The 19,225-nt window shown below is 38.7% G+C and overlaps 1 protein-coding gene across 23 annotated transcripts in view; it reads right to left on the bottom strand.

Moving 5' to 3' along the window:
- Positions 1 to 19,225, bottom strand: part of LOC141404034 (uncharacterized) — a 146,415-nt gene that overhangs the window by 37,537 nt on the left and 89,653 nt on the right. For all 23 annotated transcript variants that reach the window (XM_073987249.1, XM_073987251.1, XM_073987267.1 and 20 more), the window contains 2 exons: positions 14,514 to 16,192; positions 5,851 to 7,430 (listed from right to left, as the gene is read on the bottom strand). In XM_073987249.1, coding sequence (XP_073843350.1) covers positions 5,851 to 7,430; positions 14,514 to 16,192 — 3,259 coding nt within the window. The remainder of the gene's footprint in view (positions 1 to 5,850; positions 7,431 to 14,513; positions 16,193 to 19,225) is intronic.

The raw sequence follows: 19,225 nt of genomic DNA, 5'->3' as shown, positions 1-19,225 counted from the left end.
GCCTTTTGGGGTTGTATTTTTTTGCACCCAAACATATAAAATGTTTGCACCCAAACATAAAATTGTTTCCACCCAAACATATCTTTGTTTGCACCCAAACATAAAATTGTTTCCACCCAACATATCTTTGTTTGCACCCAAACATAAATATCTTTGCACCCAAACATATATATGTTTGCACCCAAACATATATTTGTTTCCACCCAAACATATATTTGTTTCCACCCAAACATATATTATGTTTGGGACTGTTGCAAACATATATATGTTTACTGCAAAATATGTTTGGGACATATGTTAGAGAGGCCGATTTTTTTTTGCGTGTAGAAATGTTCTGTGGCCTCTGGAGACACAAAATACCAAATTACAACCAATTCGGTGGTTAAATTGGGCAAATATCTTAAAAATTCCTTAAAACGACTACGCGTCACTCGTCATTTTGTATGGGGGCTATACGAATGCGTGGATCTACATAGCCCGCTTTCAATACCAAAGTCCTACGTACAAATAATAGATTTTCCCAAAATTTCATCCACCTACGTCAATCCGTTCGGACGTTAGAGTGATTTCCACAGACGGACAGACAAATTGCACGCTGATCAAGAATATATATAGTTTTTGGGGTCTACAATGATTATTTCGAGTAGTTACAAACAGAATGACAAACTTAATATACCCCCATCCTATGATGGAGGGTATAAAAATATTTCAGAACCCCTTTTGTATTAGGTCGAACTTGGTCTTTAGTCCATGCTTCTTATGTGTCGAGGCCTTTAATCGTACAAACCCCACAAAAGCTTGAGGATCATTTGAAATGTAAACCGAAGGTTCTCCCTGTGGTCCTGTTTACAGCTATATAATGTTTATCTTGGGCAAGTCCATGCTATCTTACATAATGGTCCATAGGCTCTAATAACCTATGGTGATGAACAAAAATGTCTACCCCATTTTCATATGTAATTCGAATAATATCAGTTTAAATTTGAAACAGGTCACTTGTAATTTGAAAAACCCAATTAAATTTCGAATTATTTCATTTGTAATTTGAGAATTTCAATTGAAATTCGATTTTTTATACCCTACACCACTATGTGGAAAGGGTATTATAAGTTTGTTTTGGGAAAAATTCATGTAACACCGCGAAATATTCGTCGGAGACCCCCAATGTGGTATACCAATCTTCATATCTCGACGAGATGAAGCGATTTTGAGATGTGTGTCCGTCCGTCCGTCCGTGTGTCCGTCTGTCCATTATAAATTGTAATCAAACTCCAGGCCGCAATTATGGACCGATCGTCACGAAATTTGGTATGAAGGTCGGTTTCACATCAGAATAGATCGCTATTTTAATTGGTGATAATAGTGAAATATTTAGCGGGTGAAATGGACCAAAAACATAATTTTTATCCAATTTTGTAACAGCTCTGTAGGTCGCAATAATAGTCCGATCGCCCCGAAATTTTAAATAAGGTAAGAGTATATCAAAAAGAAGAAGCTTGCAATTTGAGATGGCAATCAGATAATATTTAGAGGTTTAAATGGACCACAACTTTTGTGTGAACATTGTGAAAAGTTTTAATATACAGCTTATATCTTATTTCCTGGAAGAGACACTCCGGGCAAGTAAGCTATACTTGGAAGAGGAACGCTTGACCTTTCTCTTGATGTCAATTGTGTTGATGTACGTCATCAGATAACAGAGTTACAGTCTAATATATCCAGTTTTTATACCCTACACCACTATGTGGTAGGGGGTATTATGTGTTAGTGCATTTGTATGTAACATACAAAAGGAAGCGAGATAGACCCATAGTTCCTTCTAGGGATATACATAGAATCACTTTCTGAGTCGATTTATGCATGTCCGTCCGTCTGTCCGTCCGTCCGTCCGTTCGCAACATACAGGTCGCATTTGTTGACCGATTTCGCTGAAAATTGGGGAATACCATTTTTTTAGCCGTCGGAAGATCAAGTTCGAAGATGGGCTATATCGGTCCAAGTTTTGGTATAGCCCCCATATATATTTTCGGCCGATTTCACGTATTTTCTGTAACACACACGCTATATATGTCCGATTTTAATGAAATTTGGAATGTTTGACTGAATTTGGTATAGAAATAAGTGTGCCAAATTATATAGAAATCGGTTCAGATTTGGATATAGCTCCCATATATATTTTCGGCCGATTTCACGTATTTTCTGTACCAAACACGCTATATATTTCCGATTTCGATGAAATTTGGAATGTGTGACTGAATTCAGTCTAGAAATAAATGTGCCAAATTATATCGAAATCGGTTCAGATTTGGATATAGCACCCATATATATTTTCGGCCGATTTCGCGTATTTGCTGCTCCAAACACGCTATATAAGTCGGATTTCAATGATATTTGGAATGTGTGACTGAATTCGGTCTGGAAATAAATGTGCCAAATTATATCAAAATCGGTTTAGATCTGGATATAGCTCCGATTTATATTTTACATATTCACAGTGGTGTAGGGTATCATATAGTCGGCCCCGCCCGACTTTGATCCTTTCCTTACTGGTTTGTTTATAGTGTTATCATAAACACTCTAGAGGTTGCAATTACAGCTCAGTAGTCGCGAAATTTTCCTGGAGGTACGAGTTTAGGTTGAAGAAAATACCTATAATTTTGCATGATGATCTGATATTGTTTAGCGAGTGACATAGACCATTGCTTCTGTATGAAAAATATACAAATTTTATTTTGGGTCCATATGGCAAAGTAGCTTACATATGGAAAAATAACTACTGACATTTCCCTTGATGCAAATTGCAATAGTGTGTCTTCTAGATAACGGGCCTACTGCCTAATATATAACCACAATTTCCTCCCATGCTACAAATTGTATCTATCATGACAGATAATTTTTCAGTTCAGTTGTCGAATTGGATTTTTCATACAAATATTGCAGGATTTGGTCGCTTCGTCAACTATTTTATACTCTCGGCCTCATCGAAATAATGGTATTAGACCCCAAGTATATTTGGACGAAATTCGTTTCAGGGAATTTGGAGTCGAAGTAGCCCTGTGACGTCTCTCTTACTGTCTAGATGGCTGGTGCGCACAATATGTAACCACAATGAACTATTTATATAATTGTTCCACAAACATCACAGTAGGGACATTGGGGGCTTTTCTTATATCAATGGATTTATATTAGGTCATTGATATGTGTCTAAGTTTTATTGCCGAATCCGAAAGGCATGCCCTAAGTTGGCACTTGTGGAGAAGTTTTTCATTGCTGAAATACTCAGGAAATATCGCCAACATTACAAAGAGGTATTTTGCCACCGTTGAAAATTGTATGTGGCCAGGCCTGGGCATCGAAACCGGGCATTCAGGGGGCAAGGCGGTTGCGCATAGCTAATTCCTAGAGGTTGTGGTGTAGGGTATCACATGGTCGGCCCCGTCCGACTATAGATTTTGCTTACTTGTTTTACATTTAATTCGAATTTTTAATCATCATTTGTAATTTGAATATTTTCCCTCCCCTACAAAAGTTCGGAAATGTTCGGAAAATTTGTACGCACGATTACTCTTGAAGGAAGTAACCGATTTGGTCCATAGTAGTGGTTAGAGAGCAAGATAACTCTCAAACGGATCTGCCGATTTGGTCCACAATTTGGCCTTCGTAATATTTTGTCCACTTTGTCCATTTTGTGACCGATTTGGTCTATACTTTATCCAGATATAGATCAGGTTCGAATATGGACTATATTTGTCCACTCCTTCGGAAACCCCCCACACAAATTTTCCGATAAGTTTACTTTAAGAACTACTCTCGAATCACTTTGATTTTTGTTAAAGCAACTGCCTCCATTACGACGATAAAAGTTTTTTCAAGGGCAAGTCCATACTTCTTGCCCGCCCGAACGGTGTAAAAAACCCTATGCCACCATATGTAGTGGCTGGAGAGCACAATAACTCTCGAACTGATCAACCGATTTGGTCCAAAATTTTGTTCAAACTTAGATTCAGTTCGAAGATGGGCAATACCGGTCCACAAGTTAAGGTACTTCCCCCCCAATTTTTAAAAATATCAATAAAATAGTATGCACGATATAACTTGAACAACCAATTTTGTCCAAACTTTGGATCTCCTAATATTTTGTCCAAATTTGGTTTAACTTCTAAAATGCCCCATATAGGTCCTCTCCTTAGGGCACCTCCCCACAAATGTTCAACATTTGTGTCTAAGTTCGAAGATCCTGTGGAAATGTATACCTATGCTGTTCGTTGTCGGCCTGTTTAAAGCGATATAATGTTTTCCGTGGACAAGTCCATGCTTCCTGCCATACTGGTCCAAAAATTATACGATGACCCCCTGAAATGACTAGTGGGCGCGATATCTATCGAAAAGATATGACTCCCAAAATAAGAACCACTTCCATAATGCACCAAGTCGGTCCATTCCTTTAAGTACATCCGTCGCAACACTTATGAACTTTAACAATAATCCACACTTTTGTCGGCAAATTGAAATGTCCAAAAAGGGACACAAATTCTGAAAATACCCTTAATACATTCGATCAGTCCGTAGATGAATGTTTCAATTCACATAGGCTGAGGGTATATCTCTGTCGGCAAAGCCGACTGATACTTGTTTACTCGTTTAGCTAGGGAAAGCTTGCTGAGGGATGGACCTGAAATATTTAGGTTCACTCCTTCACATACCTTTCGCATTAAAGGTTTTCTAGTCTTCGTGGTATTTCATATAACGCTATAATTTTACTCTCCATATTTATCCTGATAATTGGACGAATGTTCCAAAATGTTCTCAGGTCTCGAAAATCGCTGCGAGAAATTGTTTGCCAATATAAACATATTCCGTAGGTCCCAAATCTCTTCTATACAGATTGATTCTCTAAATTTGTTTCTTCTAAAAAATAGGCATAAGCCTTGCAAACCACTGTGACCAAATTAATATGTTGTAGTTGCTTGTCAATTGGTCAGAGGTGCCAAGAAATATGTTCAGTAGTTGTTTTTATATTTTTTTTGTTCTTTGGCGGGTATAACACCCGCATTTAAGGTACTCAACAAATTGACAAATGCAGCTATATATCTACATATATTAGAAATTCAACAACAACAACAATAAACAAGTATGAAAAGACAACAACATGAAATGATTTCCTTAAGACAAAAACAGAAATACTGCGTTCATTTAGACAACTCTGGTGATTGATGTGGTTTTGTCCGCATTCATAAAACGTGTGGCGGGTGGGAGGAGGGACTTAGACAAATGACAACACTTACACATGGTCATGACACATAAAAAGAAGAATCCCAAAAACACAATTGAATTGGACGGCGGACAGTTACCCATAAACCTTTTGTTCCCCTACGACATACATACACACGCACCGAGCATACCTTTGTGATATTCATGTTACGCCTAACAGAAGTTGGAACTTTATTGGAATTTAGAAAAGGATCAAGCAGGTCTCATGCAACATAGACCCAGACGCACATACCAGCGTTGGGGACTACGTTTACTGCGTGGCGTTTTGTGACTGCGAAAGCCCAGGGTTAGTAACAATTTCAAGAGGGTAATGAAGAATGTGTATTTTCTGTTGACAGATGACAGTTTGTGTTTTTTGTTTTTGTAGTGGCAAATAAATTAAAAAAAAGGCGTGGAAAAGAGGAAAGAAAGAGAGAAAGAGGTTGTTAGATGGGAACCATTTGGGGAGGCTAGAATTTGGTTATTTAAATTGAAATTAGTGGGAAAAACGAGAACAACAACAACATCATTAGCATTCGATAATGTGTTGTTGTTGTTCCTGTTGCTAAATTTAGTTTCTTCTGCTTTTGCTCTACATACTTGACAGTTGCCTTTAATTTGTTGGCCTCTTTGGCGGCTTCCATTTGCTCGGCAGGCAATTCAATGTCTTCGCGGTGGGGTTCAGCTTCATCTTCCACGTGCGAAAAGGTCACAGCCTTCTTTTCGCAAGGTGCTGGTGAGGCTTCTTTTTTCAATGCCGGTCGGCTTTCGCTCGCGGCACTTTCAACCTTCAAATGGCTTGCATCCGTTGCTGTAACTTCTTCCTCCTCTTGTTCTTCTTCGGTTACCGGCTGCAATTGTGGTTTGCTGGCAACTTCATCGGATGAGGCTGAATCTATGGAGGAAATTGGCGCCAATAGGCTGTTCGATTTGCGTTCAGGTGTGGCTCCTCGATCTGTTAAACCAATGACTTCTTCTTCACTGCTACCCATGCGATCCAAGGGTATGACATTCTTGGAGGCGGCCACTTCTTTTACTGCGCTGTTGTCCTGAGTGGCCAGGGATTGTTTGAGAGCATCCACTGAGGTGGCATCCAAAATGAATTTGAGGTCCTCAGCAGCTGGCATGGCCGCATCTTCAGATTGATCAATTTCTTCATAGACATGTTCTCGGCGCAGACGGGGGGCCTTTTTGGGCGGTGTTTCACTGCTTTGATCTTGGTCCTGGTCAACTTGCTCAACCTTTTTGGCATCAACTTCTTCTTGCTCATTTTCTTTAGCTGGTGCTGTTGTTTGTTGCACAACATCCTTAATTTCAATAATTTCCTCTGGCTCAACAATGCTGCTGCTGGGCCTTTCCTCCTCAGCCGTTTCGCTTTGTCTAACCAAACGCTTGCGACTGGGTGATTCGTCGAGCTCTTCAATTTCCAAAATATCATCGGAATCTTGTTTTTCAAAATGCGCAATATCACTCCTCTGGGCCTTGGGAGAATTTTTCAAATTGATGATTTTAGGTTCCTCACCTGGGGCGGGGGCCACCTTATCATCACCTCTACCCAAATGCAAACGTTTGATATTTAAACGTTTCTTTTGGCGCTCAGCCATGCTCTTGAGTTTCTTCATGACGGGGAAACAACGAGGACTTTTGGGATGTTCGTAAATGGGATGGACTTCTTGTTGGGTAACTTGAGATGCGGTTTCGCTTGGTGCTGTGGAGGGAACTTGTTCTAAGCTTCTTTGCAAACTTGCCGCCGATGTAAAGGAATCAGGCAGTGATTGGGCGTCTTCGTTGCTGCGTGTACCGTAACGACGTCGCCTAAATAGACGACGAACTTTACTAAAACGTTTGGCAGCTTTTGATTTGGCTGTGGCCAACACCGAATCGGATACACAAGAGAAACTTTCACTGTGCAAACTGTGATTTTCGTGATCACCGTCCCTGGTGGCTAAATGATGCTCCGAATGATGACCTTCTTCGTCTTCCTCTTCTTCTGATAATTCCTGCAAATAGGGATGGGTTTCTTGTATCAACACCTGATCGTCGATGCGAACTTTCTTATTCGATTTTGGTGATTCCGATAAGAAGCGTATCTCTTGAGATTTCCTTAGCATCAACACAATTTCGGGTTCTTCATCTGGTCCCAGGGGACGTTTATACAAGTGGGTCCATGGATAACCACCCTGGAAGAGAGGGGAGAACGTTAATAATATCATATATTAAATAAAGTTTAATGAAGAAGAATGTATCAGGTATTGGGGACAGATTTGTAACCTAAAAAAATTTCGCCAAATGCGTTTCATACAACGGAAAGAAATTTCTCAAGTTAGGAAAAATTGTTAATATATCCTTAACCTTATGGGGTTCGTCAATAAGCTCTACAATCAGTTGTCTTTTCGTTTTTCGTTCATCGGCTTTGAATCGTTCGCTTGCTATTCCGTTCACTTGTATACAAACACATGTATACATGTACCGAAAAGGAACAAACAACAGGACAAGGAATTAATTTCGTTGCCTTGCCAAAAATACTTTATCATGTATGTATGTGATGAATTTCGAATCGAATCGGTATGAAAACGATTTGTCCAAAACGAGTGAATTGTATTTAGATGTGATGAGATCCGCATCGAATTTCAATTCCACGTTGTTTCAATTTCATTAAATTCACACATACAAAAAAAGGACTAGTGATCCCGAATCTCCAGCTGAAAGCGACATAAAAGACTTTTTGTTGTGGCGAAGGCAAAAGCCGAAATAAAATTTAATGGAAAATAAAATAAATGTGTGTTATTATTAAATTGGCCTATATGAGAGCTTAGTGAGGAAACTCTTGTGCTATTACATGGTGAGAACTACAAACAGCGCATAACAACATATTATGCGGGTGTCTTCACCAATTTGGAGAAAACACAGATGTTAAAGGTAGATTTTTTGTTCTGTGCTTTTTTTTTATCAAAATATCAAATATTTTGTTAATAAAATATGCCAAAAATAAGGAAAACAAATGTTATTTTAACTTTTTATTCCCGTTCGTACATTTCAAACTTTTTCTCATAAAACAATCTATCCAAATTTATTACATCGTTTTTCAATCGACCACAAAAATATGACCGTTTTCAAAACGAAAAAAAATAAACGATTATCGGATTGCATCACACGTCTTTTTGATCAATTTTTCCATAGAACAAAATGGAATATGAAACCGATATCGAAAACAATTCGATGTCGGAAAATGTACATGCATCACACCTACAGTCGTTTTTGACTCGTTTTGAGCTCGAAATCGACGACTGCGTCACATTATGATACGTGCATGACGTGTGAACTAGATTGATAATCGTTCGTTCTTTAATCGTTTCTTTATTCGACTAGGTGTTCCGGGTCCGAATCCCGGCATAGCACAGTGGATCCACTTGTATGGAGAAAGTGGCCAAAAATATTTTGAGTGTAAAAATCAAGCCAATGCGCCGGTTACAGCTTTGTGCTGCTGCGAAGAGTGTTTTAAGAAACCACGACCGTAACATTCTCCCCCCCCCCTTTCCCCTCTGGAGGGGGTATACGGTAGGAATTGTTTTATGATGTTAATACAAAATGACATGAACAAGGGTCCCGATTATCTTATGATGCAAAAATAGGCTTGGGGAAACAAACCAATCTCCAAAACAACATAAAATCCAACCAATTTAGCGGATTAAAAATATCAAAATTTTAGTCTGAAAATTGGTAAAATTTTTAATATAGATCTTATAGCCTTCTTCCTGGAAGGAACGTACTGCCAACGTAAGACAAATATGGAAGAAGATTTCTTCATCTCGCTACTGATGTCAATTATGTTAATGTACGTTTTTAGATAACAGAGTTATACGCTAATATATCCATAGAAACCCTATTCTAGGGCAGCTTTAGTCAGCGACCCACCTCTGGCACGAGATGGCAGCTGATTTTAATACTAAATAATCTTAAACCCATGACCTGCTTTAGAAAATTATTCCCGAGCTGGGCACTGGTGGGCATCATGACTAAAACCTTAGGTCGAATTTAAGTATATGATCGAATTGCCATTACAAAATACGCTATGAAAATATGCAGCTAACTAGAATTCCACAACACGCTTAAATACTATTTTTTAATGAAAATTAAGCTACTTCCTCCTTCTTCAAAATCCACTATAATATTTTGCTATACGCATTAGTTTCGCGATATTTGAATATATTTACTTGCACTTAAAATATAGGTTGTACTCACAACAAAAAATATTAGTCAAATCTTTTTAAGATATTCTTAAGAAGATCGCGTTCGAATGAAACAAAAACTAATATATTTTTAAAAAGCTGTCGGAATTGTCAGATGTTGTACCAAAATTTTGACATTATTTTTTTTTTATTTTTGGCCAATGGGTGGATCCACTGTGCAGAGGAGCAAAAATTCTTTCAAAGTGGTTTTCGAAAACATATTTATAAAATGTGGCTTATATCCCCTTCTAGATGAAATCCATCCGAGGCCCCCTGACATTCGAATGACAAACCTCGGCATCAACACCAACATATGAGGATAACACAAACTAGGAATAGTAGGACATGGCACCCAAAGGAAAATGCCAACACTAAATAATCAAGGACCCGAACCACAGCACAAATTCAAGGAGGCGTTGTTTCTAGGCAACGATAGATGGCAGCCCCACAACCTAGGACAGACTACAGCAGACTAATCATCTAACTAACACAAGGCAAAACGAACAATAACAACAGTCACACGAAAAGGGATGTGAAATGGAAAGTACGAGCTCTTGGTGAAGCATATAGAGGATTGCACAACTAGAATAGCGAAGGGCATCGTCTAAGATCGAAGTCTCTGTTATAAGCGAAATGAGATGGAGTAAAACTGACGAACTTCGCAAAGAAAACGCCAACAATGTATGCATTATACAGTGGGAACAATTGGTTTTGAAAGCAGATTTGGGATCATGTTGTCGAGGAACGCTAAGAGCTCTTTTTAGAAATTCCCCGTCAGTTTCCTCATTCTCTTCTTTATGTTGTAACGCTAGGGAGGCAAAACTCGTCAAAATTTATGTTCAGAATAAGGCTGCATATGTATTTATGAATCTCCCTGTGCAGGAAGATGCTGCCACTAATGACCAACTGGGATTAATCGCTTGCCGTTATTGTTTTCCGATTATTGAATGGGCTCCCTATTTATGCGTTAATGCGTTACGGACATTATCAAGCGTCAAAATTCAGATGGATTGGCCGCACCTTAAGAAAAAATCAAAATAGGCTTTGAATGGAATCCATCCGCAAGGATCACAAAATCGAGGTCGACCAAGAAACACCGGGCGACGAACGGTAACTCAAAAGCTAAAAAAAACAGCCTTATTTGGGAAAATGACAACCAATCGTGTAAGATGGCTATGCTTTAAGGAATACCTAAGCTCCCAACATTAAATGCGATCAATAAAATTCATACATCGATGAGTTTACATATAACTTCCCCTGGATAGCATACTAAGAAAGAAGAAGAATTATTTCTAGATTTCGGTGAATTTATAAATAAAACACCGAAACTTATTTTTATACCCTCAGCCTTATGCTAATGAGGGTATATACACTTTCATGCGGGCAAAATCTATATATATATAAAATTCTCCTGTCACGGTGTTCGGCTTTGAACTCCTCCGAAACGGCTGGACCGAATTTGATGAAATTTTGTATGTGGAGTTTGTAGGTCTGAGAATAGGTTTTTAACTACTTTTTATAGTGGTCAGTGGAGTGACCAGGGTACCTCCCCCACAAATTTTTTTAAGAAATCGTGAAATTAAAGTTATTTTTGAACGTTTTGTTTAAAAAACGTTTGCAATAATATGATTTTTACTGTCTTGATCTTGAATGGTCATCTCGGAAATGGAATATCGCGGTCAACCCAATTTTTCAAAAATGTATAATTATAGATAATATCCTTAATTTTAGTAAGCGTGACTACAAAAACGCTTTTAACCCGGGCTCCAATAGGTGGGAAAGCGCGATCAATCCCACATTTTAGAATACAGTACAACACCGATAATGTGCATTGGTCACTAAAACGACGGGCCAACAATACGGTTCGAAAATCTATAGGGATCAATATTTAACTGATAAATTGCAAATAGATTACAAAGGCTTACACGGAAATCCAAAACGACGGACCAGCAACGCGGAACCGGGTCAGCTAGTATATAATATAATAATTGTTCCACAAACATCCCATAAGAGACAAGGGAGACTTCTCTCATATCAATGAGTGCCCCCCGCTTCATATTAGCTCAATGATGTGGGACCTACTGTTTTTTGCCGCCACTTGTTGAGAAGTTTTACATGGCTGAAATGTCGCAAAATGTGCCTCATCGAAATAATGGTTTTAGACACCAAGTATGTTTGGACGAAATCCGTTTCAGACAATTTAAAGTTGATTTAGCACTGTCCGTCCGTCTGGCTGGAGCGCACGATAACTCTTGAACGGATCAACCGATTCGGTTCAAAATTTGGTTTTCGTAATATTTTGTCCAAATTTAGTTTAAGTTCGAAGATGGTTTATATCGGTTGACTCTTTCCGGTACCTCCCCCACAAAAGTTCGAAACTGTTCGGAAAATACTTTGCACATCGTGAAATTTCTACCAGACTTAGATGAGGTTCCAATATGGACTCAATCGGTCCACTTCTTCGGATACCTCCAACACAAAAGTTCGGAAAAGTTCAGTTTAGAACCGCTTCCCATACGACGATGCATGTTTCATCTGGGGCAAGTTCATACTTCCTGAGCAAATAGCCTGAAATGTGCAAAAACCACTATGACACCGTGTTTAGTGGTTGGAGCGCAAAATAACTCATGAACGGATCTGTCTATTCGGTTCAAAATTGGCCTTCGTAATATTTTGTCCAAACTTAGTACAAGTTCGAAGATAAGCCATATCGGTCCACACCTTCAGGTCGATATCGATCTTGCTTTATGTTACTTCCCCCACAAAAGTTGAAAAATAGTATCGAAAGTTTTAATTCACACAGGCTGAGGATAAATCTCTGTCGGCAAAGACGACTGATACCTTTTTACTTGTTTTTAATTATTTTTGTCGGAAAGTTAATACGTCCACAAAATGCCACTAAATTTTGAACTCCCTTACAACAAAATTTTTAGGAAAAAGATTTTGGTTATGTAGCCCGTATTCGATCTGTCTCAACTAAAGCAGTCTTGGAAATATCTCTGTCGGCAAACCCGACTGATACTTTTTTACTTGTTTTCCAGAATTTTCATAAGTTTGCCTCTAACCTTTTACAAGCTATGATAAATTTAAAACTATTTCCAAAAGAAGTGATTTATCTTTGGACACAGTCTTTGCAAAGTTTTTAATGCCATCGAGTCCATAAATAACTACTCGTAGATAGAAATAAGCCGGAACAACATCCATTGGGATATCAGCTGGAGTTTTACGACCTAACCTATTTTGTAACGACTTAGCTAAACTTTTGTGGAGCTTTTTCTGAGAAATTTTTCTTAGTCTCAAACAGTTCTGCGAGTAGGATTCGGTGTCTATGAGGCGTAGTCTGTATCGCCCGACTTCTGATTCAAATGTTTTCTTTTTTTCTTGATGTAATTATTTGAATTTTTTAGTTGGCTTGCACGGACTCCGTCACTTCTGGCAAAATAGTAAAGTTATTGTGTTTTTATGACATAAATTAATATTATTTTCTGCAATAGCTGTATATACGACCAATTTTAAAAAAAAGCAGCAGTAGACACTTTTTGACTGGAAATATTCGACACAAGACTATTCTGAACTCGCGGTTCGAGTTATACTTCTTTTTGGAGGTATTTATTTCAATTAATTAATGGTGTACTAATAACCCTAAAAAGGTTTTTTAGATAGATGTTTTTATCAGAATCAGTCCTTGTGGTCAAAAATGTGTTCAATTGAAAACTTAATAAGGCAAAAATAATAGAAAACTTTTTAATAGGAAGAAACGGCGTTATGTTCGGGCCGAACTGTTTATATCCTCACCGTATTAAAACCGCGTATATATCACGACATATTCGCGAATACAATTCCTGTATTCAAATGTGGACCTATTTTAACCAATTTCTTCATGGAGGTTCTCCCACAAAAATGATTTCCAAAATCAACATTACAGCCGATATTTTTAAAAATTTGGCTAATAGCTTCGAAACAACGAAAATCTTTCGATATTATTAGAACCCAGGAAATTATTGGATACACCAAAACGCGAACCTATTTATTTGAAAGTTTTTTAGTTATTGCGTCAAATCTGTTGAAGAATTTATTTAAAAACTCAAAAAAAAAAAAAACGAACGTGGTCTGATATGGTTCATATTCAATTCTAAGTATCCATTAATTTACTCTCAGACTAATATATAAAATATTGTGAACTTTCTCTATTGAATTTATATACTTTGTATCAATATTGCATATAAAATCAACCAAAAAGCCTTTAAAATAGCATTAGGTAACACTACACAACATTTGCAAATTTCATGATTTTTGGTCAATTTCATGATTATCTGCTTTTCCTACCTCGGAAGTAACGTAATAATACGGTTCAGTTAACATTCTGTAAACAGCCGATCGAGGATGTTGACAATTTGGAAACACGGAGGTTCAAATACCTATATCATAATGCCGAATGGATCGCTTTCACTTTCACAGAATTGTCCCGAAATCAAAAGCGTTTCGGTCAGGGGCTGCCAACCCAACATCAAACCTATGCTGCTACAACAACACAAAAATTTGGAGAGCAAACAGTATACATATCAACAAAATAAAGCTCTACATTTTAGCAGCTGTGTAAAATCCGACCTATGTATTACAGTACCTGGACTTTTACAATAAATGTCTGAGGCGTATCCTACGAATTTTTTGGCCTAACTGGGTAACATCGGACAAATGTACATGATGGCGAACTGCAATCCAATGGAACATTAAATATGCAGACGCATATGAACATGGATAGGTCACATTTTGGCAAGACCTGCTGGCGAAATCGCAAGACAAACACTGAATTGGAACATACGAGGCTAAGAATGAATGTATTTCTCGCAATTTTACTTGGAATCCAGCAAAAAACCTAGCTAATGATCAACAAAAATGAAGAGAATTTGTAGGGCATCTACTAAGTTACCACTTTGTGATCGAGTTTAAAATCCTGAGGATCACAGAACTAACTTTCTTCCCTTGAATATTCTTCCCATTCCCTTAGCTTATTTTTCATTATGTTTAACTTACCCTTTCTTTGGCTCTTCGTAAATCTTCCCAGCGATATGTTTGCAATGGCACCGGTGGTCTATCCGTTGCACTTTGGATCAAATACTTTTTCAGCGATTGATAATATTCCTTTTTACAATCCAAAGCTAATTGTTCGGCGTTACTTGTTTCAGCGGCACCCTGTAAATGTGGCAGAGAATCGATGAAGAGTTTGCGTTCAGCTTCTTCCGAGGCGGTTTGGGGGGTGGGTACAGCTACTAATTTAAGATGGGGTTCTGAGGGTGGCTTAAGACAAGATGTGGCAGCGGCTGCAGCAGCTTCCTTTTTTTGGGAATCTAAAATGCTAGTGACTTCGGAAATTTGTTGATCAACAACTTGAGAAAGTTGAGATTCGGTACGTAATTGGGCACCGTCTAGTTGATCTTCTTCGGAGGGGTTTTCGTGGGGAATATCTTCAGGGGTTGTTGTGGGTAAATTGGCTTCTTGTCCTTCTTTTACTTCACTGTGGTCAGTCTTTTCATTGGATTTTAGCACTAGAGTTTCTTCCTGGGGCTGTCCTACTGCAAATTTATTCTCCTCAAAGACCTTTGCAACTTCCTTTTCAATGTCTTGCAAAAGTTGTTGGGCCACTTCTTCAATTTCTTCTTTGGTCACATGCACCGCAGAGTCACCGTTAAGATAGGCTGTGGATGTTTCCTTAATATCTTCTTTATTTAACGGGACCTCAGAATCACCATTCAAATAGGCTGTAACGGTTTCCTCAATTTCTTCTTTAGTCACATGGGCCGCTGAATCACCATTCAAATAGGGTGTTGCAGTTTCCTCAATTTGTGCTGCTTGCAGCAATGCTTTGGTTTCCAAAATTTGTTCCACTGGTTGTTTTGTTATCACCTCAGCCGGTTCAACCTCTATGACTGAGCGAACATTGTCATCAGTTTCGATTTTAGAACAGCCAACCTGTAATTCCTCCTCGGCAGGTGGTAATTCCTTAATACCCACGCTTTCTTTGTGAACTGTGGCTTCGTTAAGGGTTTCAATTAAATGAGATTCAATATCTAAAACATTATCTTCTGTTTCTTCTGCGTGGGGGCTGGGAGGTACAGATGAAATAATGATTTCCTCGGCTTCTTTTTCTTGTTGTTCTAATTCGGTTTCTTTTTCGGGGGATATTTTTGCTTCTTTTCCAAGTTGCTTGAATTCTGATTCTTTTTCAGGCAACTCTTCTTTTTCTTCCTTTTCTTGTTGCTCTACTTCTGTTGCTTTTTCGGAGAAGGAAGAATCTGTTAAGGTTTCGCTTTCTTGTTTCTCTTCACTTTGAGATGATGTTTTAGGAGTAGAGGTGGGGGTTATGGCTTCTTCTTCTTCTTCTTTTGTTTTTGTTTTGGCGGGGGCGGTTTCTTTGATAATAATTGTCTTAGCTAAATTTTCTGTACTACAACTACTGACTAGGTTCTTAACGCTAGAATTTGCATCGTCATTAACATTCTCGTCGTTGTGCGTTTTATAGAAATCCTCCGAGGATTGTTGCGACACATTCACCGGGCTTTCATTGGCGTCTTCCTTTTGTTGATGTAACGGCTTATTGCGGTTGCTGTTGTTGTTGTTTGCTTCCTGTTTTTCTTCTGTGGCATTTATTGGACTAAGTACTTGAAGAATTGCGGGTTGATCGATTGAGATTTCATTGGATCCAGGTAATGACACTAAAATGCAGAAGAGAAGAAAAACGAAAATAGGTTAAAAATTATTGCAAATAAGAGAAATAGAAATGTTTTTTTTTTGTTTTAGTACATATTTACTAAATACTTGTACTAAACACAAAAAAAAAACATTTTTACATTCCTTGAACTTTTTGAGGTTACTTAAAAATAAAAACAACAACAACAGAACATTACAATGTTCATACATATTTAACAAATACCAACACATGATGATGATCACACTCATTATGATGTATGTCGCTTATTTTTACTCTCTAGCAATTTAAGAGATATGTTTACGATATGGCTGCTCAAAACGGTGTTTTTTTTTTCACACGAAAGAGAAAAACCACCATTTAAGAGAAATAAATTAGGAAAGAACGATTTTTGGAAGTTTCTTTTGACGTTTGATTCATTTTTGCACTTCAGTATCCTCAAAAACGATTGCCCTGATTCAACAATTAACAATTTAATCAAAAATCTGCAAAACAAGTAAAAAAGTATCAGTCGGCTTTGCCGACAGAGATATACCCTCAGCCTGTGTATATTGAAACAACTTTTTTCCCAAAATACGTATGTATTTAGCGGGTTTTAAAAATTTTGGGCGTTTGAACCGACAAAACTGTTGATTAGGATTAAAGATCAAAAGTTTTGCGGAGGAGATACTAAAAGGAATGGATCGACATTGACCGTTATGGAAGTGGATCTCCAGCCACAACATATGGTGCCATATGGGGTTTTTACACTCTTCGGGCTGTTTGCTCAAGAAGTATGGACTTGCCCCTAAAAAACTTTTACCATCGTAAATTAGGCAGCGAATGCAAGTTGCTTCAACAAAAATCAAAGTGATTCAATAGCAGGTCTTAAAGCGAACTTATCCGAAATGTTGTGTGGGAGGTACCGGATGGAGTGGACAAATATAGTCCATATTTAAACCTGATCTATATCTGGTATATATATTTGGATGTGTAAAGTATAGACCAATTCGGCCACTGCCTTCAAGATTTACCGTACGAACAATTTTTCCGAACATTTTTGAAATTTTGTGGGGGAGGTACCTGAAGGAGTGGACCGATATGGCTTATCTTCAAACTTAAACTATGTTTGGATAAAATATTACTTAGGCCAAGTTTTGGACCAAATCGGCAGATCCGTTCGAGAGTTATCTTGCGCTCCAACCACCTCACACGGTGTCATAGGGTTTATTTGCAACTTTCATGCTATTTTCTCAGGAAGTATGGACTTGCCCCTGATGAAACTTGTACCGTCGTATGGAGGGCAGTGAATACAAGTTGCTGAAACAAAAATCAAAGCGATTCGAGAGATGGCCCTAAACTGAACTTTTCCGAAATTTTGTGTGGGAGGTACCCGAGGGAGTGGACCTATTGAGACCATATTGGAACCTCGTACTTCTCTGGTAGAAAGTTTACGCTATACAAAGTATGGACCAAATCGGTCACTCTCTCCAAGAGTTATCGTGAGCACAAACTTTCCGAACATTTTTGAACTTTTGTGGGGGAGGTACCGGAAGGAGTGGACCGATGTAGCTCATCTTCGAACATAAACTAAGTTTGGGCAAAATATTACGAAAGCCAAATTTTGGACCAAATCGGTTCATCCGTTCGAGAGTTATCGTGCGCTCCAGCCAGCAGGACAGACAGACGGACGGACATGGCTAGATCGACTCCAAATTGTCTGAAACGCATTTCGCCCAAACATACTTGGGGTCTAAAACCATTATTTCAATGCGGCACATTTTCATCGTATCAAAGTGTATATACCCTCCTTAGCCTAAAGGCTGAGGGTATAAACATGCAATTTTTTCTGTTTCAACAAAAACCGAAAGAGAATTGATGGTGAAACATTTCACCGTTCTGAGCAGGGCTGGTATACGATATTAACCCTTATGAGTAGCAATAGAGAGGCGATTTGATATTTACGTCCAATATCGTTACACAAAATACACAAAATGGTGTAACGGTAAGCTGCAATCACAACAGATAGCCACAGCATATTCCACTCAACTAGCCCAATTGCTTAATCAAAGCACTCCTCATCCCGATAACATATCAGCGCAATGGCAAAACATTGCCCACTCCATGCAAACAGCCGCAATATCCATACTTGGATACCAGAGACCTCCACCAAGGAATCCATGGTATGATCAGGAGTGTCGTGCTGTCACCGAAGAGAAAAATGCGGCATATAGGGCTACTTTACAATCCGTAGCAACGCGTAGCGCACGAGAGAGATACAGGGAGAAAAGGAGAGAGGAGAAACGTCTTTTCCGCAGGAAAAAGAGAGAGATGTAAAGCGGGAGTGTGAAAAAATCGAGATGTACAGGAGCCAGAATGAAGTCCGAAAATTCTACCAAAGAGTACTGATACAGATAGTGTAATCAGGATATGGAAAGAACATTTTTCAAAACTGTTGGTATCCAATAGCAGCGAAGACGACGAAGATACCACAGTCCCAATCCCAGAAGATGGTATTGAATGTACACCGCCCAGCCAAGATGAGGTAAAGACAGCAATAAATCGGCTGAAGAATAATAAGGCAGCAGGGGCCGATGGCTTACCAGCCGAGCTGTTCAAAACCGAAGGCGACACGCTGATAAGGTGTACTCATCAGTTAGTTAGCACCATCTGGCAGGAAGAAGCCCCGTTCACAAGAAGGGAGATAAGACTGTATGCTCTAACTATAGGGGCATAAGTCTACTCCCTATTTCCTACAAGATCGTGTCAGGGATATTGTGCGAACGACTAAAGCCCATAGTCAAAGAGATAATTGGACCATACCAATGCGGCTTTAGACCTGGCAGATATTTACCCTGCGGCAAATCCTGGAGAAGACCCAAGAGATGCAGATCGATACCTACTACCTTCTTGTCGATTATAAAGCAGCCTTCGACAGCCCGCTACGTTCAAAGGTATTCCAAGCAATGTCTGAATTTGGTATCCCCCCAAAGCTCATTCGGCTTTGTAAAATTACTCTAACTGACACAAGATCTTCAGTTCAAATAGGAAAGAACCTCTC

The sequence above is a fragment of the Musca autumnalis genome, unplaced genomic scaffold, assembly GCF_047663935.1.
Source record: "Musca autumnalis isolate F117 unplaced genomic scaffold, ASM4766393v1 scaffold_4, whole genome shotgun sequence".
Lineage (NCBI taxonomy): Eukaryota > Metazoa > Arthropoda > Insecta > Diptera > Muscidae > Musca > Musca autumnalis.
The sequence above is the reverse complement of the archived record's forward strand: the minus strand, read 5'-3'. Positions and strand labels throughout refer to the sequence as shown.